The following is a 26,968-nucleotide window of genomic DNA, read 5'->3' as shown; positions in this document are numbered from 1 at the left end:
GCAAATACGCCACTTCTTTGCACGATTTCCCTTGAAACAAAATAGTGGCGCGGTGAGTGTAAGTACGTATTGGACCGCCTATGCATGTGCTCAAGGAATGAGTTTTGAAGAAGTAGAAGAGAAACTCGAAACTGCCGAAGGAACTTGGGAACATTGAGAAAAAAAAAGAGAAGGTAACTCGATACATTTTTATACCATAAGGAGAAAGAAATAAAGAAGATTTTTTTTTATTTTTTATTTTTTTTACAATTGACCGCTATGAAGGAGGTAGACTCGCTCACCCAGCTTGTTCTACTGTTTCTATTATAGACTTCCTTTTCATGATGCTTGTTATATGGTCGATTATACACTCGAAATTCTCTTTGCTGGTCATTGCAATCTGCATGATGTTGTTGGACGAGATAGCGCCAAACCTATTCTGCTGCCTTTGTTGTTCTACGACGAAAACATTACACCGGAAGATGCAATGTTCGGCATCGTCCCTCTCATGACACGTGGTGCATATGTCATCGTTGGTTTTTTTGATGCCATATGTGTAAGACCTAAAAGACCCATGACCCGTCATGAACTGAGTAAGGTAGCAATTTACCCGTTTAAATTTACAGTTGTACCAAGCTACAACATCGGGGATCAACGTTTTGGTCCAGCGAGCCTTCGTGGTCTGTACCTCCCATTCCCTTTGCCATTCCATTAGCATGTTTACTCGTATGGTCCTTCTCACCTGTGGTAAGTGGCCATCGTGGGCTTCATACAGCATTTGTCTCTATTTGGCTAACAGGTGAATAGGAAGCGTGCCCGCTATCACCTATAAGGCCAACGTAGAAGTGGTACGGTACGCGCTCACCACTTTTAAAAGAGGCTTCCTTTGGGCTCTTGTTATGATATCTTTGTACTTCTGGTATTTTAGTACGTTGATCCAGACGGGGGTTCCATATAGAAGGGTCGACTGCACCACTTGGAGGTACAAACTTCTCTTGTTGCTGCTGGGACCTCCAATGTTACGTATTATTCTCTGGATAGCTGCCGTCCGTTCGTCTGCCTTCTTAACAACTCTTAATAAGTGTTTCGTGTATATTAGGCCTCTGTCCAGGTCGATGCCCAAATACCTCGCACAGTTCGTCGGCTCTAGTTGACTACTACCTATTTGGAAGGTCAAGTCCGGCCCATTTCTTGGAGCTTTAAGGATGACCACTTCTGTCTTGTGACCTGCAAGTTCAAGATCATTATTTTCCATCCACCTGTTCACTTTCTCGCAGCATTCGTTTACGATTTCCACAAGGTCCCAGTACAGACCTAACGCGACCTGATGCGTACATATGGGGAACGGTGAAGGAGGCAGACCGATCCACCGTCTGAGATTCCGGAATTAAAGATATTTTTCGTACTAGAGAGTATCTTTAACATCTGTTTTATCGGGAATGTCGTCGTTAATAATGTTTGCAAGACCATATCATGTATACTAAATATATAATATATACATTTCAATATTCATTTCAATACTGTTTATTTTGCCGCATACTGTACATTGGAACTAAATACCTTGAAGTAACTCTGGATAGGTCCCTCACCTACACACAACACTGCGTAAAAACGAGAGGGAAAGTAACAACTAGGAATAGCATACTCAGAAAGCAGACATGAAGTAAATGGGGTGCATGCTCTAGCGTCTAAAGGCGAATTTAGACTATTGACTTTAGATGTACACTGTGGATGATTCATCTGCAATGAAAGGTATAAACATACTCTTCATCTACATTTCATGCAAGATACACACCCAAAGTAAACAGTGAACTATTTGAATGAATGTATTTTTGTCATAAATTTATATTTTGATACCTACGTAAAATGACTTTTCAGTGGAAAGATGAACATATGCATATATTTCTACAAATGTATCGTAATCATGAGTGCCTGTGGAATAATAAATCTGAGGACTACCGTAAAATAAATATTTTCTGTGAAAATGCAAACCGGTCCCTACTAAAACAGCTACATTTATCTGGATTAAATATAGGCGACATAATATCAAAAATAAAAACTATTCACACACGCTATTATTGTTGAGTTAGCAAAAATTAGGAAGTCAGAAAAGAGTGGAGCAGAAAGCGCTGATGTTTACACTCCTCGTTTATTGTGGTTGAAAGAGGCAAACTCCCTGATTTTTTTGTAATTTTCGACATTCTTCTAGTAATGCTTTACTTATTAACTCCACGCCAGGACTATTCGTCATTTTGAAAAGACTGTGAAATGAATTCCGTCAGTGAAAATGTAAATTGCTGACCTTTTCAATCTACACTTTCACTATTCATCTATCATCCGCAGTGTACATGTAAAGTGAATAAGTCTAAATTCGCCTTAAAAACAACGTGACAGGCACTGTGTTTTTTAACTCCTGAATATGCGTTAATAGACCCGTCCTTACCAAACAAGTTGATACTGCGCTAAATTGGACATGCAGGATAGTAACGGAATGTATGAAACAGACGCCACTCTCAAACGAATATTTAGCCGTAGAACAAAAAGACGATTTTTATTAAACCCAGTTAAAATGAGACTGGTTTTTAATAGTATATTATGCAACGAGCATTTAATGATGGTCATTATGAAGCGAGTATAAAGGATACGAAACGAGTTTCGTATAGAGTACGAGCGTCATAATGATAATTAAATGCAAGTTGTATACACGATTTTTGTTCTATGATCATTCACAAAAAAAATATATTCAAATTTATTAATTTTGTAACGCAAACAAATTAAGTAGTTTGTCAGTCTGACAGTTTGTTTACATATTGAGAACTCGCCATTGGTTACTGCGCGTGTGCCACCTTTATCGCGAATGTCATATCGCGATTCTATAGGGCTTTTCATTCACAGTCAGTTGTTTTGAGCTTCTGTCATATGTCGTATAATCCGTGTATATTTATTATATTACAAAGATTATAAAACATATGACAGAAGCTCGAAACAAATGGCAATCGATGAAAAGCCCTATTAGTTAAAAATCTTTATCTTAATTATATTACAAAGATTCTAAAACATATGACAGAAGCTCGAAACAAATGACAATCGATGAAATGCCCTATTAGTTAAAAATTTGTATCTTAATGGAAATCTGTATCATAATAAAGTTCATTATAATACAGGTAGTGACATCATAATTGATATATAGGGCTTTTCATCGATTGTCATTTGTTTCGAGCCTCTGTCATGTGTCACATAATATTAACATATCTACGTCATACGTTTTTGTTTTGTATTATTGTATATACCAATAACGTATGTCGTACATATTAATATTATGTGACACATGACAGAAACTCGAAACAAATGACTGTGAATGAAACACGTGCAAGTCATTAAAAATTCTGAGAAAGCGAAACCTTAGTCAAATAAAGAAATATGTCTCTCAAATCTATACCCTCCCATTTATGAATTTCGCACCAAATAGGTACCTAATCATTGTTTTATTTTTCTTTAATAATACATTAATAAAATAGGTATTCTAAAATCAGTCTCCTTTAACTGATTAATAAAAAGTCCCATTTTTTGGTCTACGAATAATTAACATTCCGCATATGAATTTCGCACCAAATAACATTCGAAATACTATAATTGTTTTATTTTTATTTAATAATACAGTAACAAGTATTTTAAAATCAATCTCCTTTTAAAAGACTCTAAAAAAACTTATCTTTTTCGGTGTACGATATTTAACATTCCGTATATGAATTTGGGACCGACTGACATTCCGTATATGCATCTGGAACCTCGCCGTCTATTGGTTAAAATATTACCGCGTGCTGCAACGAACCAATAGAAAACTCCTATGGTCCAAATACATATACGGAATGTTTAGATGCGACCGGTATACGCTGACCAATGTTAGCAACTGAAAAGGAACTATGGAGAATGAATGGCAAATAAGATAGGTGGCACTTACGTGCGATAAGTGGTACTTACATTCTGTTCGTCATGCTGAAATGCTCTTTTCCTTTTTTGAGTGTAATACAGTCTTGGTCGGATTTGTCGCAGTCACAACTGCACTTTTGTAATGATAAAAATGATTGGAACGGCTTCGGGCAGTTGCACCTAAAAATGAACCAAAACACACAAATATTACAAACTATATTTTCAAAATATTGTATAGTTTATTAGTTATTGTCTTAGTTATTAGATACAAGAATAAAAACGGCTAAACGCAGTAAAACTAAGTGGCACACACAATATTCCAGCTACGAAAGAGCTTATATGAATAATAGGTAGGGTAAGAAAAGGTATATTGGTGATACAAGTAATTTGGTGATAATTTTTAATCAGATCGCCACACAGTTCCCTATGCAAGCACATTAATGACACAGCGGTAGAACGTTGTTACGAGTGTAAGCAGGACAAACATATATTACGATTTCGCAATGCGCGCACCCGCTTTTAGTAAACATACTGCTTTATCCGTTGCGTTGTGCGACAGTCGACAATGGAGCCATTTCTTGTTGAATGTGAGAGACGGTTACATATTTATTAGGATAATTACTGTTTTCTTTATAAAATTTTATAAAACCATTCAATAAACTAATTATCAATGAAAAAAGCTGCACTGAATTCGTGATTTAGCCAAGGTAAGTTAAATTACTTAAATTGCGGTTGTTTCACCAAATTTTCTAACCACTATCACCAATATACCTTACCGTGTCACCAACTTACCTAACGTAAGTTTATATATGTCAATTTGACAATTACTATCATTATTATTAATTTTTTGTTAAAGTAACTCTTCTAAACATTTATTTCAAATAATAAGTGTAACATAAAGCAAAACTTATTTCTTGCTTAGTTGTCAAATTCCTATTTTATTGGTATTTTTCATTTTTATTACCAACATACCTTTCCTTACCCTACGTAGCGCAAAAATGTATTTTCATTTTGATGGAAAATAAAATTACAGTTTTATTTCCAAAGATTTTTTCATAATATTTGCTAAATTTGAAGTAAAACGCGCTGCAAAAGAGCCTCAAGCTGCAAACTTTCCAAGGGTACTGTTACAGTATAAGCCGCAGAGATCTTACAATTTTTTTGGAGTTTTAAGGACGCGAAAGAAAAACAGATCCCAAATGGGGAGGACCGTTAAACCCATACCCTTTACCAAAATGGATGCTTAACATATGGACTGGCGGGTCTTTTTAGATTTGGACCATTTTTCCTTCAGTCAGCTTGACAGAATCGAAAAATTCGCGTATATATAGTGTCACATGTAGGAGGATTGTACGCCACTGGCGAGAACTTCCATTCTATGGGATTGTATAGACCCTTTAACATGGTCTAACAAATTTTTGGATAACTTGGCAATTTTGAAAAAAAAATATATCATATAATAAAAACTAAACATTTTACCTTGTGTTAGTGGATTCCGCCGTGAGATTATATTCTATGAGGGATTTGGCACCGAAATCAGGATCTTTTTCACTCTCCAGGGGAATGTATTCGGTCTTGTCCTTACATTCGCACTCTGTGTGGTTATAGAAATCCAACCTTTCGATGGTATTGTGATCCTGGCCTACATATTTCGCCTAAAAAAACGATTTCCAACAATTAAAAATAGTAATAAAAAATAGCAATAAAAAATAAATGAATTACCATGAGTAATTTAGTATTGGTGAAAGTATGTTTATAGCCGAAGATTTTCACTAAAATATGTATTTGGTAGAAATAAATACTTATTGTAAACCAGAGAAATATTTGGATTATTTCACGGAACAGTATTATAAAAAAATAAAACTAAAATATCTTGGGGTTCGTTGATAATACTGTTTTACTGAATTGATCTCGAATAAATTCGAATAAGGGATATATAAGTAGATATTGATAATTATTAAACATAAAGGACATTTACAATTTATCCCTTTTAAGGAAGCTGGCATTCTTTTTACGCAAAAATACTTTCAGACTCTCTTATTTAGAGACTATGTTGAGTTTATTTTTTTTTACCAAGCATTTGGTACATATTATTAAAATTTGATCATCTTAGACCAATAAACAATTTTTACATTAGTCAATGACATGTACAATGTTAACTACGCTACTCTGCTTCCTCATCTAATACTCAACTATAGTCTGTTTTTAAACCAAGAGGAGCAATTCAGATTTTTTGTATTTTCCGAGTTATTTCTTAACTCTGTACTTAACTCAACTATAGTCTGTTTTTAAACCAAGAGGAGCAATTCAAATTTTTTGTATTTTCCGAGTTATTTCTTAACTCTGTACTTAACTCAACTATAGTCTGTTTTTAAACCAAGAGGAGCAATTCAAATTTTTTGTATTTTCCGAGTTATTTCTTTAATTTTTAGAGTTTTAGTCTGTTTTTATATAAAAACAGTTAATTTTAGAACTCTTTGGCGACGTATCAGTGTAATATAATATTTATGGATTACCGTCAAAGGCCGATATGATCAACCAAAAAAAAAGATGTATCTGGTGATATTTCTAGTAACTTTCTTGGGTGTGAATCTGTCTTTTTAGTTTACTCCCCTTGGTTTAAAAATAAGGCTTAGATTATTTGGAGCCTTCTTGTTAAAACCGTACTATCGAGTAGCTGAGGAGCCTTAATTGTGTCTATGATTAAAAAGATACTACATTCCTTTGTAAAAGGTATATTTAAAATTCCCTAAATAAGGATTACATTACGTCACAGAACGTTTTCGGATTACTAAATCCATCATCAGTGTTACACTCAACGAAAAAGATACGTATATATATATATATATATATATATATATATATATATATATATATATATATATATATAATCGGTTCATAACGTTCTACGACGTCTTCCGATTCCCAGTCGCCATTGCTCTCGATCGTAGCACATGTCTTCGTTCAAGCCTCTTTCTCTGATTTCCCTATGGATTCCTTCTATCCAGCTTTTCCTAGGTCTTTCTCTTTTCCGCCGTCCTTTTGGTGCCCATCGTAGCACTTGTTTGGGTAATCTGTCTTCTTCCATACGTTGTACGTGGCCAAACCATCTTAGTTGCTTTGTTTTTATATCGTCCATTATTGTATGCTTTACATCCATTATCTCCAATATTCTTGTATTTCCGATTTTTTGTATTCTTGATATACCAGCAGATCTTCTCCAGAAGTCCATTTCAGTTGTTCTGAGCATATTGTCGGATTTTTCTTTAAGTGGCCAAACTTCGCTGCTGTATGTTATAATGCTCTTAACAATGCTGTTATAGATGTTACGTTTATTTTCTTTGGAGATACTTTGGTCCCATAGGATTTTGTTCAATAATGCGATAGCTTTCCTTCCTTGTGTGCACCTTTCTTGGATATTCTTGTCCAACGTTCCATCTTGTGTAATTTTAAGACCCAAGTATTTATATTCCTGACCGTGATTAATAGTTATTTCATTTTCCAACGCTAGATCCTGCTGTATACCTCCAACGCACATATATTCCGTTTTCTTGGTATTCACTTCTAAACCCCAGTTCCGGTACTCTTCTATGATTTTTCGGGTCATATATTCAATATCGTGATAATCCTGGGCCATAAGAATCTGATCATCCGCAAAACATAGAGTGTATAGCATGTTATCATCATTTAGCGGTATACCCATATTCTTACATTTCCTTTTCCAGGATCTCAAAACTTGCTCTAAATATATTTTAAATAGTGTCGGCGATAGACAGCAGCCCTGTTTAAGACCCTTATTCACTTCAAATCCTGACGAGATTTCCTTGCCTAGCTTAACTTTTGCTATATTATGTTGGTATAGATTTTTTACAGTTTTAATGAGGTTCAGACTGATGTTAGTTTTTTCGAGGGCTTCCCAAAGTTTACTTTGTGGTACAGTATTGTATGCTTTTTTTAAGTCTATGTACACTAAATGCAGTTCTTGATTGTAGGCTATTTGTTTGTCTATTAACTGTGTTACACAATATAGGTGGTCAGTGGTGTATCTGCCAGCGCGGAAACCGGCTTGCTCTTCGGCCTCTAAGTCCTTGTATTCTTCTTCTATTTTATTTTTGATAATTTTTCCGTAAACTCTGCTGATGGTGCTTGTGACAGATATTCCCCGGTAATTATCGCATACATTTTTACTGCCTTTCTTGTGTATTGTAGAAATTACAGACAATTGCCATTCTTTTGGTATCACTTCGCCATTCATACATCTATTAAATAGATCTCTTAGGTATTCATACAGGGTGTTGCTACCGTATTTGAGCAGTTCTGGTGCTATGTCGCCAGGCCCTGACGCTTTTCTATTGTTTAGGGATTTGCATGCATTTCGTACTTCTTCCAGTCTTAACCGAATCGGTGAGCCACTGACAATTACATTGAAACTTTCGTGATCTTCGTTTTTAATAAAATCTTCTCTATTTTCTACTAGTAACTGCTTAAAATAGCCATCCCACTTTTCCAGAGTAATCGGTGTTATTATATCCCTTTTGGTATCTGTTCTCAACGTTTTAAGGAATTTTCAGCTCTCTGTGTTTCTTGTCCCCCCTATATAGGCGTTAAGTTGATTGCATTTTTTTTGTCCACGTTTCGTTTTTCTTCTGTGTGATTTTTTTCCGCACTCTTGCTTGTGCTTCTTTGTATAAAACCTTATCGGAATCTTTCTGTGTACTCATATATTTCCGGTACTTTTCTCTCTTATCGTCTATTTCGGTGGCTATTTCTAAGTCCCACCAGTATGGTTTACTTCTTATGTTGTCTTTGTACTCCCCCAATGCCTCATATGCGGCTTCGTGTATACATTGTGTTATATGTGAAAAAGATACGTAATATTAATAAAAATGTTAATTCAGACAACAAAAGCAATACTTAAAATTTGTCCAATTCTTGGTTTTATTGGAACAATAAAGTGATGTTCATCAATTCATTATTTTCGTTAGTTGATCCAATGTATTACGTCTATTGAATGGATGAACATTCATTTATTAATATATAATATTTTCATTATGTATACCATAGTATCACTTTATTGATATTACGAACACTGTTCACCGAGTCAACGAACACTATTGAAACAACAACGTCGTTAATTGACCGACGAAGACTATTGGTTGTGTCAATAAGAGTGTTATTTCTCCTAACGTATACTGCTTTATGCATTCAATAAATTTCCTTTATTTCTACAATTAATTCCGTTTATTCTTACAATTAATTCCGTTCATTACCATAATAAATACGGTTATTATGACAAGCAATTCTATTAATTCCTACAGTCAGTTTCGTTTATTCCTACTATGAACGTATTTTATATTAATAATTACTGAATGCATTAGCTCAATGTATGATATTAATTGATTAATAATAATTTTGAAAATCCCCCTTTTTTGTCCTAAACCTAATGGACTTTACACTGTGTGATTTCTCATATGATTTCAGTTGTACAGTGCGCTGGAATAAGTGTTACCCCCCCTTATTAACTTATTTATTTTTAGCACATAAGCAAAACGCTCGGACAGGTCGATTTTTAAAATAATCAAAGTATATTATAACATCAATGCTTCGAACTTTACGCGATCCCTGTTGAGGTGAGAGGCACAGCTTTGATTTTTTTAAATGGGAAAGTACAACATGTGACAGCTCAAATAAAAGCGTCTGAAATAGTGATTCCAAAAATGTATAACACTTTAATCCTTTTTGAGAGCGCAGGTGCAAAATTTCGATCGAATTCTTTTTAAACGCATTAATTTTTTTTCAGAATCCTGAGAAAACTGGTAAGTATTTTTGAAAAATGTAAACGCAGAATAAAAGATTACATTATTACCGAGGGCTGAAAGTCCCTTAGAATAAACAAAAAGTTTCTTTTGAATGGTATATTTGAAATTAAAAATCATACTAAATTTTCTCTTTTTCACCCCTGTGACTTATTAAAATAATTATTATAGAGGTTCTCAGGAACTTCAGACCCTCGATAATACTGTAATATTTTATTCTGCGTTTAAATTTTTCAAAAATACTAATTAGTTTTCTAAGGATTAAAAAAATGAATACGATAATAGACACACGAAAACTTCCTTCCAGTACGGACTACACTTAGAAACGAAATGAAATTATTCGGCAGTTCGGCAGAGGTAACAGCATTCTTTAACAAATAATTATTTTTTAAACAATGGTAACACAAAAAAGCTCGAGTTATCACGATAAGGAAAAGCCGTTACATTTCAAATAGTCGAGTAAAACATTTATTGTTTTAAAAACTGCGTTTATTGTTACCATGAACGCATTAATTGTGGTTATTAAACGCAGTTTGATTAGTGCATTCGTTGTCATAAAAATCAGTTTACATCTATGGAATAATCGAATATTACTCTATATTAACAACATTTGTACCTTGTTTTAATGAAATCTGTACGTTGTCACGATAAACCAAGGTAATTGATTATTATCTACGAAATCAAGAAAGTGTTTTGCTGCCAGAATTACAATTATTTATTAAATATACGAAACTAACTTATTGGCTGAATAAATTGAGTGTTGATGATTAATGTACTCTAGTTATTTTCACAATTATTATGCAATCATTGTGACAATAACCAAATACATTGATCAATGTCTGAAAGTTCATTGAAACAAAAAATTAAATTGTTACAACGAAGTACTATTCAATAATCACTGTTAATCAATATTACGAACAAAATTTTTTTGAGTGTAATATCCAACAGTACCTATACTTGCTTGAGTCACCAAAATTTTTTGGGTAAAAACCCTTTAAATGATAAGAAGTTTTAAAATTTGCTACAAAATGTTGTTAAAATGTAACGTTGAAAATATTTCTGGATTTGACCCAGGGCAACACAGGACTCTTCCAGGTTATTGCAATGTCCAGAGGAATAAAACCTCACATATCGGACGCTATTAGGCAACTGAATTTTTAGTTGCCTAATGTACCACGCCAATGGTATTTTTTTAGCTAAATAAAAAATATATAATCGGTGTTTTTGTTGTTGTGTCTTTGCATTATTTCTTTGGTTTTTATCTTCTGTACTTTAGTTGCTAGTGTTTTCGCTGGTCTCCATTGTCTCTTCACCAACCATATTCGGCAATTAAGGGAAATCTTGATTGTTTCTTATTAAAATTGGAAAGAAATCCTTTGTAAAAGGTATAAAATTTTTTTATTAAAAATCCCTTAAAAGGGCTACATCACAACAAAACGTTTTCGATTTTTATAAAAAATCATCATCAGTGTTCGATAAACTGGATGCTAGCTGAGCCACAAAAGAAAAATATCTGGGTAAAAACCCTTTACATAAAATATAGATGCCTTAAAAGTGCATACTTCAATAAAAAGACCTGTGATGGTCACATGGCAAACAGGATAATGCCCTAAGGTAAAGTATACAGGTTTCCCAACACGTGGGATCCAAATTGAGTTGATCACATTTCAAGAGTTCAACTTTCTCTAAGGCTACATTAAAAAGCTGACACGCCAGCGCATCTCCCTGCCTTAACCCCTATGTATTTCAAATGGGATTGACGAGTCGTTTTGAATTTTTACTGCTGATAACATCTGAGTTTTTTTGGAATTTCTAACTCATTCATAGCGTTGTAAAGACTTGGTCTTAAGACACTGTCATATGCCGCTTTAAAATCGACAAAGATATGGTACATATCTATGTTAAACTCTTGAGCTTTTTCGAGGATCTGTCGTAGTGTAAAAATCTGGTTAATGGTTGCACGTCCACGCCTGAATCCTGCCTGATATTCTACTAGAAACGTTTCGGTATAAGACTTTCTCTCCTGTAAAATGTTTGATAATATCTTGTATGCTGTATTTAGGAGAGTTATAAAGTTGGTTTCCCTTTTTGTGTAACGGGCATATTAAGCCTAAACTGCATTCTTCAGGCATTGGCTCCTCAGACCAAATTTTACAATTTCTCGCATCACATTGGTGATCTACTCTCCACCGTGCTTAAATAGCTCTGCTGGGATGCCATCGCTGCCTGGGGATTTGTGGTCCCTTAGTTTTTCTATAGATATTTTTACTTCTTCTGCCGAGGGGGGTTCCACAAGTTCCTCATTTCGGTATTCCAGCTCTATGTTGTTAGAAGGTTCCCCTTCCAGCAACTCTCGAAAGTGCCCTACCCATCGTAACAGGATATCCTCTTTGTTGGTAAGTTACCTTCTTTATCATTACAATAGTTGATTAGTGTTTTCGCTGGTCTCTATTGTCTCTTCGTCAGCATTATTAGGTCGCAAAGGAAAATCTTTATTGTTTGTTGCCCTAGATGTTGACGGCATATTAAGTTGGAAAAGGAAAAGAAAGAGGAGAATGGTAGAAAAATTAGCAAATTGCATTGCTTTATGTAGTATATTGCCTTCCTTGCATTATCTTTTTGGTTAATTACTTTCTTTAGTTCATTATTATTGTTATTAACCATACTTTTAGTTAAAAGTGGAAGACAATACAGTTAAAATATGCTATAAATCTCGTCAGTTATTGATCAATAATGCTTACTGCTTACTGTAAATAAATAATACATTATTGTTACTTCTTGCAGATTTATGTAATCGTTCTGCACTTATTATCCAACCGCTATCGTAAGATAAGATGTATATAAATAATGTCAAACAATCAAAAGTATTATTTACAGAGAAAGTACATTGTCTATAAACAAAAAACATAACCAATATATCGCTTTTCTTTGAATTTTCCGCCCCGGTTTATTTATTTTCTAAAAACATCTTTCAATTTGGTACGCACAGCCATTCAGGCCGTTACGAATCTCATCAGATTCTGAAATCACGCAAATATTTGCCAAGAATCTCGTTGCGGGTTGTTTTTGTAGTCGAAAGATTGGATATCACATAATTCAGTGATCCGCAATAGCTTGAAAGTGAAAAACAAAACTTGGAAAATGTGCAAAAATGAAAGTTATGATGATTGATCAAAGACAGAATGAAAATCTTCTAAAAACAAAATTGCAAGTTTTAGTGGATCAGTCATCACAGAGTATAATTTATATAGTCCGGGTAGTAAAGGCACACTGGCCAGGACAAATATTTGCTAGAGGATCTTCTAAATATTTTTCCTAAGGTCGATCGTCATGTCCACCGATCGATTTAATGGATAAAAATGATTGAATAAAACGGGATAGTTCCCGAAAGTAATTCTAAAAATAAAAAACAAGGGGTGCCCGATCTAATTTTGTTCTGACCAATCAAGAATTAAAAATGCCGTTTTTTTATAAATTAAAAAAAATCGACCCAGGCAGATATTTTAGATTTTTTGGATTATTCTAAACAAAAAAGGTCTTTTGTAATTTTTCTCTCAAGATGGTCGTTTTCATGGTTGATCCTAATGATAAAATATAAGTAGAAAATATTATTTTTGTAATCACTAAGTACCTAAATTCAAATTCAAACCTTCTTCCATCAGGTCCCTCTATATTTTGGTCCCTATAGAAAAACCAAAAAAAAAAAATATGCAAAAACAGGTCAAATTGATTTGTGAGCGGGACATTTTGTAGATCAGTTTTCAAATAAAATTACATCAACCCTCTAGCGGGGGCGGACATAACCTCCAAAATTTATTTAATAGAAAGGGGGTTGAGTGATACCTCATTTTAAAGGTCAACTATCTTTTCAAAAATATCACATACATTATATTTCATTTCAGTACTTTTGGATAAATCTTGGACTATATACTCCCAAAAAACTTTGGCGTTCTGAACTCACACCTAATATATTTACGGTTTTAATTGATTTTTTAAAAAATACTTTAAAAAGTGCTCAAAATACTCCAATACTCGAAAAAAAAAGAATGTGTGTGTGTGTACTTTGTACGCACGTAAGAAGTTATACTTCTATTAATATGATTTCAACGAAATTAATATACTTTAAACAGTTTATTTATATTTTATTTAAATATTAAACTAATTTTAATACTTCCTACTTTTCAAAAATTTTTATTAAAACAATAGCAAAAATTGAAAAAATAAAAGAATAAAACACACCAACACATTGAAAATGCCACAAATGATTTCTGAACAATAATCGTTGGAAAAATTTTAACTAAATACGTATTTTCTGAAAAAACAAATATAATAATATACTTACAATCATAAAATGTATAAAAAAAATAAAAAATAAAAGTTTGTATTTGGGGATTGAACCCGCGTACATTGGCGCGGTTAGTTTTTAAATTCAAGCATCTTTAGATTTTGGCTACGGAGACATATGCATAGTGTGACCAACTCCAATTCAGTCGAATTCTGGACAAGGCCGAAAAAAATACCCAAAATCCGGGACTTTTCGATGAAAATCCGGCTATTTTTTTTTAATATAGAATTTAATATAATCATTTTATTGATTCTTTAACATTTTTATGTTGATGAATTTTTTTTTGATGGGATGGATTGTAATGATTTACATAAATTACATTTTTGTTAGTTTTTGACGTTTCGACTTCCAATCCGGAAATCGTTCTCAAAAAAGGAAGAATCGGGCTAGTTGGTCAAACTACATATGCAATATGCATGATGTTGGCCAACTGAACGTTTTAAACTTTTGACAGTTCTGTATTTAACCAAATTAGTTCAATTTTTGTGGGATTGAAATATTAAAATACAACAAAACATAGAGTAATAAAACAATATTACATGAATATTGGTAGAAATTTTGTTGGTAATCAAATTATGTAAATCAAAGCATTACATACTTATAGGTAGGTTTATTTTACATTTTTCAAATAGGTAGGTACCTATGTAATTTTTTATTACGATACTGAAACATTTACAATTAATTACGTACCTGCTGCTTTTAAAAACTATTTAAAAAGTCACTTCAAATGTAATCTTGCTTTTTTCTCTGCCCTCACAACAATAAAAACTAATATGTAAAACATGTGTTTACCCATAACCGACATATTGAACAATTATTGACAGCTCATTTGTAATTACCCAATCAGAGAACGTTTAACGTTTCAGCTGCGCCCAGGACCAAGACTTTTGATGAATTCGCGCACATATAAATTTACTCCCAACGCACCTAAAGAAGTATAACTTCAAAAATCAATTTGGCGTTCAATATTCCAAAAAAAAAATTTGGAGTTTTGAACGCGATATCTTTACGGTTTTACTTGATTTTCCAAAAATACGGAAAAGAAATAAAATGTATGTTTAGATTGGAGAAGCTTGCTGAAGGAGGCCAAGGCCCGGTTTGGGCTGTAGTGCTATTGCAGAAGCGGATCCAAGGGGGGGTCAATGGAGTCAATTGCCCCCTCCTTGAGACCTCGCCTGGTGTCTAGTGACACTTTTTTTAAGAAAGATTTTAAGGTTGAAAAAAAATAGTGAGTTTTGTGTCCTGTTGATAACTGAATAACTGAAACATACTTAAATATGGCAGAATTCCTTGGAATCGAAAATTATTAAAAGCCTTTGGAACATAACAAATGAAAAATTTCACACAATAAATCTGTTTACCATCTATTCAATGCCATAGACCAGATAAAAATAGTAATTGCCGCTGCTAGGTTATGGTAATTTGTTTTCTAGAACGGTTTTTATTGTTGACTGCAATAAAGTAAGCCGGTGGTCTCCAATAGACGCTGTAGCCTGCGTACAGCGTCACGCCGTAGGAAAATTATTCATTTTCGTTACTTTTAATAAACTTTGAAGGACAAAAACTATCTTATTTTCTAAAATTGTAATTCTAAAACAAAGAACCCTAATAAGACGCACTTTTAGAAGGATGTCCAAAGTATCATGTAACAGAGACTTAAAATTGGCATTAAGGATCCACCTACGTTTCTCGGGGTTACTGTGTGGTCTCGAGTCTTGGACTGTGAATAAAATCGATCTAAATCGCCTTGTGGCTCATGAGATGTGGTGCTATAGAAGAATTTTAAGAATTTCTTGATAGGAGAAGAATATAATGGCGTAGAAAGCTGGTCGAGGCCCTCTAAGGGCTGTAGCACCAAGATGATGATGATGATGATGGGAAGAAAAGATTCAAAAATCCACAATACTAGAACCTCTTAGCAAGACTACTGCGATTATAAAAAGCATCAAGGAGAGAAAGTTGGAGGATTTCGGACATGTAATGAGAGGTCCCAAATATAGGTTGCTACAAAATATTATGCAAGTGAGAATAGCAGGCAAACGCAGTGCAGGATGAAGAAGAACTTCATGGTTGGTTAGGGTGGCAGTCCATCCCGTAAAAGAATTTTTCGTATGCCAGTGACGAGAACATTTTTATTTCATTGCCCCCACCTTGCAAGGTTACTAGATCCGCCGTTGATAACGTTATGGCCACATAATTGGCATATTTTACACACTATAATAGATAGAGACAGGTAGACCGCATAAAATAGTAAGAATGTTTAAAAATATGGAACAAGATTATTTTTCCTCGTCATCGTCAGTGCACCCATACTACCCGGACTAATATTGGATTGCCAATTTCATGTAAATGCGTGTGACTCATCGCTTTCGATTATTTATGTTTATAGTTCCATTAATTATATTGCAGTTTACTGTGTTTATTATTGAGCATAAGACAAAAGTACAACCAACACCCTTTTTACAAAACTCCTTTTGTTCTGATGCAGTATATATGCTTTTGAAAAGAAAGTCAGTCTTCTAGAAACGGAGCACGTACTATTTCAAACCGCGTTTACAAAGAAAAGGTTCGTCTAAAAAAGATTAAATAATGGCGACCACATAACTTGGAGATGGGTCATGTTAGGTCATAATGCCAGGACCGAATTAGAATAATATTTTAAGCAGAATGTCGCAAGAAATAAAGAAAATTAAATTTTCTGGAATTGCCTGTTTTTCTTCAGATCAGGCTCTCCAGAAGCATATAATATTACAAGTGTTTTGACATATTGTAGCTTGAGGTGTATTTAGTTTTAGAGCGTTATCTATATATTTTATGCCTGGTTGCACCAACAGATCTTAAGCTTAAGACGTGCCTTAAGCTTAAATATAAATATAATGCCTGGTTGCACCAACAAATAGTGTTAAGCTCCAGCTTAGCCCAGCTCAGCTTATAGATCCATAATTTTCGATTTTATCTAAGCACGTCTTAACCACAGTATAAAGAGGGACAGTAGAACCACTCTCCGAAAAATTGGAAGTAAAATCTGTAGACGCGCATGGCGACCGCGCAATGTTGGCAGTCGCTTTCGCCCCACTCTCGCATTGCTATTCGCATAGAAACGTACGGCTTTTAACAGGTAAAACCCGCATCCACCACTGGTGAATTACCAATTGCGTACTGCCGGTATTACTTCCTGAGATCAAAGCGCCGACAGAAGAGTGATTTTACTGTGGAACCTCTATATACTGTGTCTTAACTGAGACGAAGTTTAAGAGTAAACAGTAGCGCGTCATCAATATGTTTGTTTTTCGAAAGTTCTGCGAACTTTCAACAGCGAGGCAATAGTGCGTCGGCAATTCGACATTGACTCATAGATGCGAAATGTTTCTGAGTCAGTTACGTTCGATTTTTTGTTATAGCTTAGTAGATCCAATGTGACACAAAATCTAGGCATGGGATGAAAAAGTTTATTTGAAGAAAGTATATTTTTTTTTCTTAATGGCGGTACAGCCTCCTTTTTGCAATATTTTATTTAGTTATAGAGTAATTTCTATTGTTATCTATTGTATTAAAATTGTTCTAAGACTCAATGGTGCAACGCGTATGTTTAGTAAGCTGAGCTTAAGGCACGCCTTAAGCTTAAGATCTGTTGGTGCAACCAGACATTAAAGACTTACAAATATCTCAAATTCGTTTGGCACGTAAATGATGCAAACCAATATATTCCTTATCTGCTTATACCATTCCAAAGTAATAATAATATTAGAGTCAGGCTGCTCACCTACTTTTCACTGCGGTATCTAAAAGAAACAGGACATGAAAATAGGTGAGCAATTGTCTGACACCACGCTTAATAGAAACTTTAGCTGAAACTTTTGGATCCACCTTAATACAAGCAGTATGATTGTAAGTAAAGCTTTTTGAGCAATCTAATGTCGTACGTGTCCAGACCAACTAAGTCCAAGCATTGAAATAGTAATGTATGTGGGACTCTATCAAAGGCTTTTTCAAATTCTATAAAGCAGACGTAAATATTTTCCTAAACTCAATGCTCTTTTGTCAGTGCCGGATTTACCACTAGGCCGACTAGGCCGCGGCCTAGGGCCGCAAGCAAAAGAGGGCCGCAAAGTTTTGTAAAAAAAACTTTTTTAGTAAAAAAATTGAATTTTTATTTTTCAAAATTAATTAATAATTACCGCTACTGTAAATCGATAAGAGATTATCGATTATAATTATAAATATAGGATTATAAATTAAATTAGAGAATTCTAATCTTCTAAACATGTGGTACGATATTTTACAATGTTTTGACAAGAGTAGCAAAACCTTGCAAAAGACTACTACAGACTTGAATCTGACTTGCAACATATACAAATCTCTAAAGGAGTCGTATTGTGAGTCTCTAAATCAGAGGTTCCCAACCAGTGTGCCGCGGCACACTGGTGTGCCCTGAAGTCCCTGTAAGTGAGCCGCGAAATTTGATTATACTCACTATCATGATAGAGATTATTTACCCAAGTGTGCCGTGGCTGAACCAGTTTTTAAGTTAGTGTGCCATGAGCTAAAAAAGGTTGAAAACCGCTGCTCTATATCGTGAAGTTATCGGGGGCCACTCAGGGTAATTTGGCCTAGAGTCGCAAGTACCCTAAATCCGGCACTGCTTTTGTAGGAGTATTCGCATGCAAAAAAGAGCTTCCCGAGTACCCATACCGTTTCGGAAACTAGACTGTTAATCACCAGTTATCCCCTCACAAAGATTATAATATGCGACAATTCAATATTTTCATAAACATTTTGAGGGTATGACAAAGGATAGCGTTGAGCGTGTAGGAAACAAGCAGCTAAAAAATAGAAATTTAAGCGAAAAAACCAAACTAACAATATAATATAGAATACACATCTAACCAGTACTGACTAAAGCCTTGTTTTTATTAGTAGAGTTAGCGGTCAAGTACATTAGCATGCTTTTTAGCCCGAACTAGTCTACTTGCTAGAGTAGCCGTTTTACTCTACCTGCTCTACTCTACTATAATCTAGTACTTTCCTTGACCAACCACATTAAAATTGGTTGTCTAAAGGGATAGTTCTTGCCCAAATTCCTCTACAGCTTACTCTTCTAATGAATATAAGGCTATATGGATCAGAAACATGGACGATGTCCAAAACAGACGCAGCTCGTCTACTCGTCTTCGAAAGGATGATACTAAGAATAGTAATGGACACAATCTGTTAGAAGTTTATTTTAAGAAGGCGATATAATTTCGAATTGTACTTAGGAGAAGTACAAAGAAATAGTAAATGATAGTGATATAATGTCTTTCATAAAAATACGTGGACTTAGATGGGCTGGACATGTGTCAACAGTGAATGAAAATTACCCATCCAGCTGAATCCTATTAGCAGTGCCAAGAGGAAATACGAGTAGAGCAAGACAGAGATAGAGGAACGGTCTGGACGAGGACGCGAGGAAGATCGGCGCAACAAATTGGCAACGGTTGGCGATGAAGAGAAACGACTGACGAAAGAGACTGCGGCTTAACTAGGGCCATAGCACCCCTGATGATGATGAATCATAGAACAAAATAGAACTGAATGGAAACACCTTACATCCATAGGGAGGCTTGGATGGATGGAATAGCTGTTGATGATTATGAATCATAAAACAATTTATACACCACTTATACAGTGAGGTGGACAGTTGTTATAAAGACAAATGGTAACACGTCATGACCAAATGAAATACAACAAGGGGTCAGACAGGGTTGGGTGCTATCACCAATGCTGTTTAACGTCTAATAGTTAAGGTAATATTTATGAACGCTTTATCGCACTCTTCAAAAGGAATCAGGATAAACGGTCAAACGGTTAATAACATCCGGTATGCAGATGACATGGTTTTAATGACCGATTCGGACCACAGTCTTCACATACTGTTAAATAGCATTAATATCAGCCTTATACGTCGTTTTCTGCATTGCTACGTGTGGTCAATACTTTTGTATGGAACGGAGGCCTGGACAATCAAAACCAGAAAAGTTATCTACCTGGGACACATAATGAGAAACGAAAAGTACCGCCTCGCGCAACTGATCATCCAGGGTAATATTAAAGGAAAACGGGGTCTCGGTAGGCGCCAGATTTTATGGCTTAGAAATATCAGAGACTGAACCGACCACAGGGTAGTTGCGTCGTTATTGAAATACGCACCATTGTAGACCTTGTTTCAGATTCAGAATGACGCAACTGTAAATAGGGTTGAAAATGGGGGAATAAATTAAGATAATGAAATTCGGAAGAATAGGGATGAAAATAAAAGCTGTAAGAATAAACGACATAATAAATATTTAAAAATAGTTTTTTTTTGTACAGAAAAATTTTCAGATCAAGAATGACGCAACTGTATATAGCGTTGAAAATGGGGGGATTAAATTGAGATAATGAAATTGGAACTAATAGGGATGAAACTAAAAGCCATAATTGTAAGAATAAACGCCATACCGATGCTCCGGACGGTTACTGTTTATTTAAAAATTTTTAGATGAAGAATGACGCAACTGTAGAAAGGGTTGAAATTTGGGGATTAACTTACGATAAAGAAATTCGAACCGTTAGGGATAAAAATAGAAGCCAGCATTGTAACAATAAACGCCATATCGATGCTCCTGGGCGATTACTCCTCATTTAATCAGTTCTTTATTTTGTAGTAGATTTTGTTAAGTCTGTTCTGGCAAATACTCAAAAATACACAAACAATATATATTTTATTATAGGTAAGACAAATAACCAAAAATAAAATTTGAGAAATGTTGGATTTTAGATTCGATTCGGCCTATATTGAAGCTTAAGTAAATTCATTATTCAAGGCGGTTAGGTATCTTAGTTTATCTCTTAAACATTACGTAATTTGCTTATGCTCTATTTATGTATTTTTGGTTGGGTATCGAGGTTTAATACGAAATGTTAAAAAGTCCACTCCTGCCCCCAAAACGAAATTAGTTCTAGGAAGTGTTTACAAAGTGCAGTTGGCAAAAGACTAAGCTCATTATTCTCCAATTTTGTTTTGCATTTTCAAACACTTGCACCTACTTTTTGACTTTTGAATTATGTGAAACCTAATCTTCCAGCTACCAAAACAATCCGCAAAGAGATTCTTGGCAAATATTTGCGCGCCTTTAGCATCTGATGAGATTCGTAACGGCCTGAATGGTTGTGTGTATCGAATCGAAAGACGTTTTTCGAAAACAAATAAACCGAAGTAGAAAACTCAAAGAACAACGATACGTTGTTTATGTTTTTGTTAACAGATAATGTGTTTTCTCTGTAAATGTTATCGAATTATTTTTAAACATTTTACTATTAAGATTAGCCATTAAATGTGTAACAATTATGTAAATCTGGTGCAGGGAACAGAAATGCAGTATGTATACACATATTTATGTACATATTATTTAAAACGAAACATTCAGCTGAGATCTATGGCATCTCTTGTGTCTCTTTGTTTCCGTTTCTCTCCTGATAGGCCTGGATCCTGTGTACCAAAAAAAAGTTTATTAATAGCAAGCTGAAAATTTGAAAATAGCTTAACGGTGTCTAGTCGGACAAACTTTGATGTACGGGAACACTGGAACACGGGAAGTTTTAATTGTGGAACAGGTTACAGGTTTCGAACGTCAGACTATGAAAACGTCCCATGTATTTTGTCGGACAGAACTTCCAATTGATTTGCTAACCTTTCATTAAACTCTCATACACAAAACAGACTGCTAATTACAGTCGAACCCGCTTATTGGAATAGCCTTCGTGCCAAGCAAAAGTATTCCTATAACAGGGATATTCTAATAACCGATCATATGTGCATAGTAAAAACGTTTTGGGACCTCAAATTTTTATTCCTTTAGCCGGAATATTCCTTTAACCGGTATTCTAATAAGCGGGTTCGACTGTACCACCAACATAATTCCTGCCATTTGACATGTTCTACGTGTCGAACTTATTAATATGCCCAACATATTTGTCGGACAAACATTTTTTCATATATTATATATAAAGTTTGCTATTGAATAAACTTAAAAACAACCTGCTAGTTTTCACAATCATAAACTTGTCATGATGACTCGTCATCATCATCAATAGTGCTACAGCCCTATGAAAGAGCCTCGACCTTCCCAAGTCTATTACGCCAGTCAGTCCTATCCATTTCCAACCGTTGCCAGTTTGCTGCGCCTATTTTTCTCCCATCCTCATCTACACCATTCTTCCATCCCATCTAAGTTTTGGCCTACCCCTATTTCTAGTTCCCACAGGTTGTGACATAAGGATTTTTCTAGGAGGGTTGTTATGCTGTGATCTTGCTAGATGTCCTGCCCATCTTAGTCTTCCTATTCTTATAAGAGATACTACGTCTTTACTACGTTTATATCTGTGGTATACTGCGTAGTTGTACCTCCTCCTCCAAATACCATTTTCACAGATGCCACGGAATATGCCTCTCAATCCTTCGTTCAAATATAAGCAGAAGGTTTTCATCTGCCTTGGAGATAGTCCATGTCTCCGATCCATATATCAACACTGGTTGTATAAGGGTTTTGCATAGGGTTATTTTTGTTTTTTGGCTTAAGTTTCTGCTTCTCATATGTCTACTCAGTCCAAAATAGCATTTGTTCGCTAGGATTATCCTTCGCTTGATTTCTTCCGTCATGACGTTCTCCTTGGTGATCAGGGCATTAGACAACGACTTAGGTTCATATTCAAAGTTCCAAATCTTTAAAAGCATGTACCTCAAAACAACACAAAATGAACTCCTTCAGTGCATCTTGGATGTTTATCACGAGGGAATAAGGAAAGAAATTGAAAATTATCTTTGTGTTGCAGTGATTGCCGATGAAACGACAGACGTCGCGTCGCTGGTGAATTTCAGTTAGTTATAGTTTTTTGATATTTGTGTAAAGCGCGATAAGTTGAGAGATTTTGGAGATTTTACTTGCTGGACGGACATGATGTCAAATCAATCACTGAATGCATTTTAAATGTTTAAATTTCTTGACACCCCAGAAATGGTATATACCTACATAAAGTAAAAGTATCCGTACCTATTTTTTTAAATTTCTATTTTATACCTTTTTTGACAAAATCGTGAACCCGTCACTAAAAATTTCTGGCACTACCTACTTAAAGTGATACGAGCCGCCACTGGATCAGGGAGCCTAAGTATGTGAATTTGTCCACCACTTCAAAGGTAGAGTTATCAACAGAGAATTGGTGACCGATGTTTCTGGCTCTATTGTTGGGTGTCGATGCCATCATCTAAGTTTTCTCCTCGTTTACTTTTAGGCCCATATTTTTTGAGGCATTTGAGAAGGTGCTATACATTTCTTCTAGTTTGCGTGTTGTGCGGGCAACTAGGTCCACGTCATCGGCATATGCCAAAATTTGGGATGATTTATTAAAAATATTTTCTCTGTTGTCTAGTCGGGCATCTCTGACCGCCTTTTCCAGAGCTATGTTGAAGAGGAGACACGCCAGCGCATTTCCCTGTCGCAGCCCATGGTACAAAGACGCCAGGTACGATAGCCGGAATATCCGAAATTCGTATGAGTTGGCGCATGACGTCACAATGAGAGTGATTTTAAATATTCCCCATTTAAAACATTAGCGCTCGGAACACAATTAGTTTTAAATTGGTCATAAAGAGTCATTTTAATAGATTAATGCAATTTCTGTTTACCTATTTCGGATTTATTGGAATGTAGGTGTTTTACTATTTTGATTTAAAAAATTAATTAACAATACAATGAATAAAAATAAATTTATAAAATAAATTAGTGAGTTATATTTAAAAAAAATTGTTTTCGTCGCTTTTTAAATAAATTTTACGAGCTTGTTTTTGATTGGCTTGTCTTATTTGGCGCCAGTTTTAACCTTTAACTACACGCGCTGGCGTATTTTGTACGCCAGATATAAGAATTCTACTGCAAATATATTTAAAAATTTAATTTTTGACCTTGTTTATCTCTCTAACCTATCACTGGAATGTGCTTTACAATTTGGTTTTAGTTTCGTTATAATCGGCGTTCTGGGAAGATCGTAATTTACAGTTTATTATTTGTTGTTTCCGGTGGTGGACAATATACGCCACGATTATATTGATATAAGTCGTAATATGAGTACATATTTCATTTGTTTTTTAGTCATTATGGCACAAAATATATTTTTCTTTATAAACAATACTTTTTCTCCTGTAAAAAATCTCATTTCAAAAAAATTTTTATTAGCAGTTTTATTTATCATGAAATCCAGTTATTCCATGATTCCAGTTATAAATCCCAATTGGCTTACTGAGAAGGAACTCCAAGTATTCACTAATGCCGAATAAGATTTATAACAAACAACTAAGTGTATTTTTTCAAAAAAAAAAAAATAAACAAATCCGCTGTTTTTAAGTGTATTTTCTTGTGGCGTATAAAGTACGCCACGCGTGTAGTTATGTTATAACTTGATGCGCGGGTAGTTAAAGGTAAAGAAGGGGTTCGAGCCATGGGCGTACATATAAAAATTTGTAGGGGGCTAGACGTGAAGATGTTGCACATTACATATTATATACTTTGGATGACAATATATAGTTTAAAGCACCCGAAAAGACATGGGGGTCCACGGTCCCCCTACCCATATGTATGGGCGCCTATGAATCGAGCCTTCGTTTAGTTGCACGTAAACATGAAAATAATTGATTATTAATGGTCTGAAACAAAATCACACAACAAATAAAACACAAGACTGTAAGTTACAATTTTCTTTAATGTTCTCTTATTTCTAATATTTTCTTTAAGTGTTAAGTTTAGTTTCTTAACCCTAAAATACATGCGCGATCGAAAGAACAGGTGTTTGGATTTGTAATCACATTCAATCTTTTCAGACAAATCAATCAGTCCAGACCCATTGAAATTATTAAATACAGTATCCAGTTGATGCATTTTTACCACCAATTCTTCTGGAGGTTTCTTTGGGCCCCCTTCGGAGACTTGGTCAATCCACGTGTAAGTGGAAGTATCCGTACTTTCAGGCAAATCTAACTTCTTGCAGATATACCCACTGACATATTCCAATGCATCATATTGTAATTGGTTTAATTCTTCGACGTCTGCATCCACTTCTTCTTTTTCTGCATCGTCAGATAAATCTGAGAAGTATGTTTTGCATAACAAAACTTCACCTAAATTATCGATTGGACCATTCCAGACCTCATCAGCTTCTGTGTTACCAGCTTCGGATAAACTCCTTTCATTCCTTCCCAAAATATGGTTTTTTACGAGATAGCGAAATTCCACCTCATCGGGATGGTCATGTAAGCCACCAGCACTCCTCATGTTGCCAAAAAAATTCTCAAGTACATCTTGGTTTAGATGGTCTTCATCTACTTACTCTTCAATATAAAATATTTACCACAGCAATTTTAAAATTTGAACTATTTAGCATAGGAAAAATATTGAGTAGGTATATACCGACATATATAGTGTAAATTGTAATTAGGAACATTGGATATAATTTATACAGTATGGTGCAAAATGAAAGGAATAAATTCGTTATATCGTAAACCGGCGACTTTACTGAAAAATCCCGAAACAGGTCGATTTTTATTTTTAAATTATGATATTTTGGCATATATATCACACAAGTGACGTCATGATGACGTAATCGATGATTTCTTTAAATGAGAATAGTGGTCGTGTGCTAGCTCATTTGAAAGCTTATTCAATTCTCTATTCAGTAATATAAACATTAACAACATTATTTATACAGGGTGTCCAAAAAAAATTTTTTTATATTAAATTAATTGACAAAAAAAGAAGAATGTATGTAATTTATTTTATTCAAAATACATTTACTACTGTCAGAAAACAGGAAAAAAAATGTTTAATAGAAAAATTGACATTGCTTTTCGCTTATATTAATTGTTCAAATTTCTAAAAAGCAAGTGCCTAGCGGGAGCTGGCTTAAACATTGAATTTAAGCGAAAAGCAATATTTATTTTTAAAATAAACATTTTTTTCCGTTTTCTGATAATATCAAAAAGTATTTTCTATTAAATAAATTACACACACTGTTCTTTTTTTGTTAATTATTTTAATTTAAAAAATTGTTTTGGACACCCTGTATAAATAATTATGTTAATGTTTACACTGATGAATAGAGAATTGTATAACCTTTCAAATGAGCTAGCATACGACCCCTATTCTCATTTTAAAAAATTATAGATTACGTCATCACGCCCAGATAGATGACGTCACACTTGTGATATATATACTAAAATATCATAATCTAAAAATAAAAATCGACCTCTTTCTGGACTTTTCCTTAATGTCGCCGGTTTACGAAATAACGAATTTATTCCTTTCATTTGCACCATACTGTATAAATGTATATTATAATCAAATCATCAAATCACCAATGTTATACATAATTAATATAGTTATCCATCTTTAAATTTCAATCATTTCTGTAAAATTCAATAATTTGTCGACCGAATGAAATTTAAAAACTAATTTGTACATTATTTATTTATTAACGGCATCCATTTACAAAAGTTTTAAAAAAGCTCTACTTTATAAACAATAAATTTTAAACTATCAAACATCTCAGAATATTAATCTACAACAAACTTTTTTAAGATACCCTTCAGTTGTTTTTTAAATAAACTAATTTTGGAGACAATACATTAAGGGGTATATAATAATTATTTCACTCTAACAAGCCCACTAATCAACTTAGATGTCACAAAAATCTCCCCAAAAGGTAAAAAATCGATAAAACTCCCATATAAACGTATGTATTCCAACAACGGCTACTCTCATTGTGACGTCGACAGAACGCGATCAGCTGATAGTCGCATGCGCAATATCGTACCTGGCGTCTTTGTACC

The 26,968-nt window shown here is 34.4% G+C and overlaps 1 protein-coding gene across 2 annotated transcripts in view; it reads right to left on the bottom strand.

Annotated features, from left to right (window-relative positions):
• The window catches only part of LOC114329749 (uncharacterized), a 278,805-nt gene that overhangs the window by 6,630 nt on the left and 245,207 nt on the right, over nucleotides 1–26,968 (bottom strand). For both annotated transcript variants that reach the window (XM_050642134.1, XM_050642135.1), the window contains exons 5-6: nucleotides 5,389–5,564; nucleotides 3,961–4,089 (exon numbers count right to left, since the gene is read on the bottom strand). In XM_050642134.1, the coding sequence (XP_050498091.1) occupies nucleotides 3,961–4,089; nucleotides 5,389–5,564 (305 nt within the window). The remainder of the gene's footprint in view (nucleotides 1–3,960; nucleotides 4,090–5,388; nucleotides 5,565–26,968) is intronic.

This window comes from Diabrotica virgifera, chromosome 1 (genome assembly GCF_917563875.1).
Source record: "Diabrotica virgifera virgifera chromosome 1, PGI_DIABVI_V3a".
Classification (NCBI taxonomy): domain Eukaryota; kingdom Metazoa; phylum Arthropoda; class Insecta; order Coleoptera; family Chrysomelidae; genus Diabrotica; species Diabrotica virgifera.
The sequence above is the reverse complement of the archived record's forward strand: the minus strand, read 5'-3'. Positions and strand labels throughout refer to the sequence as shown.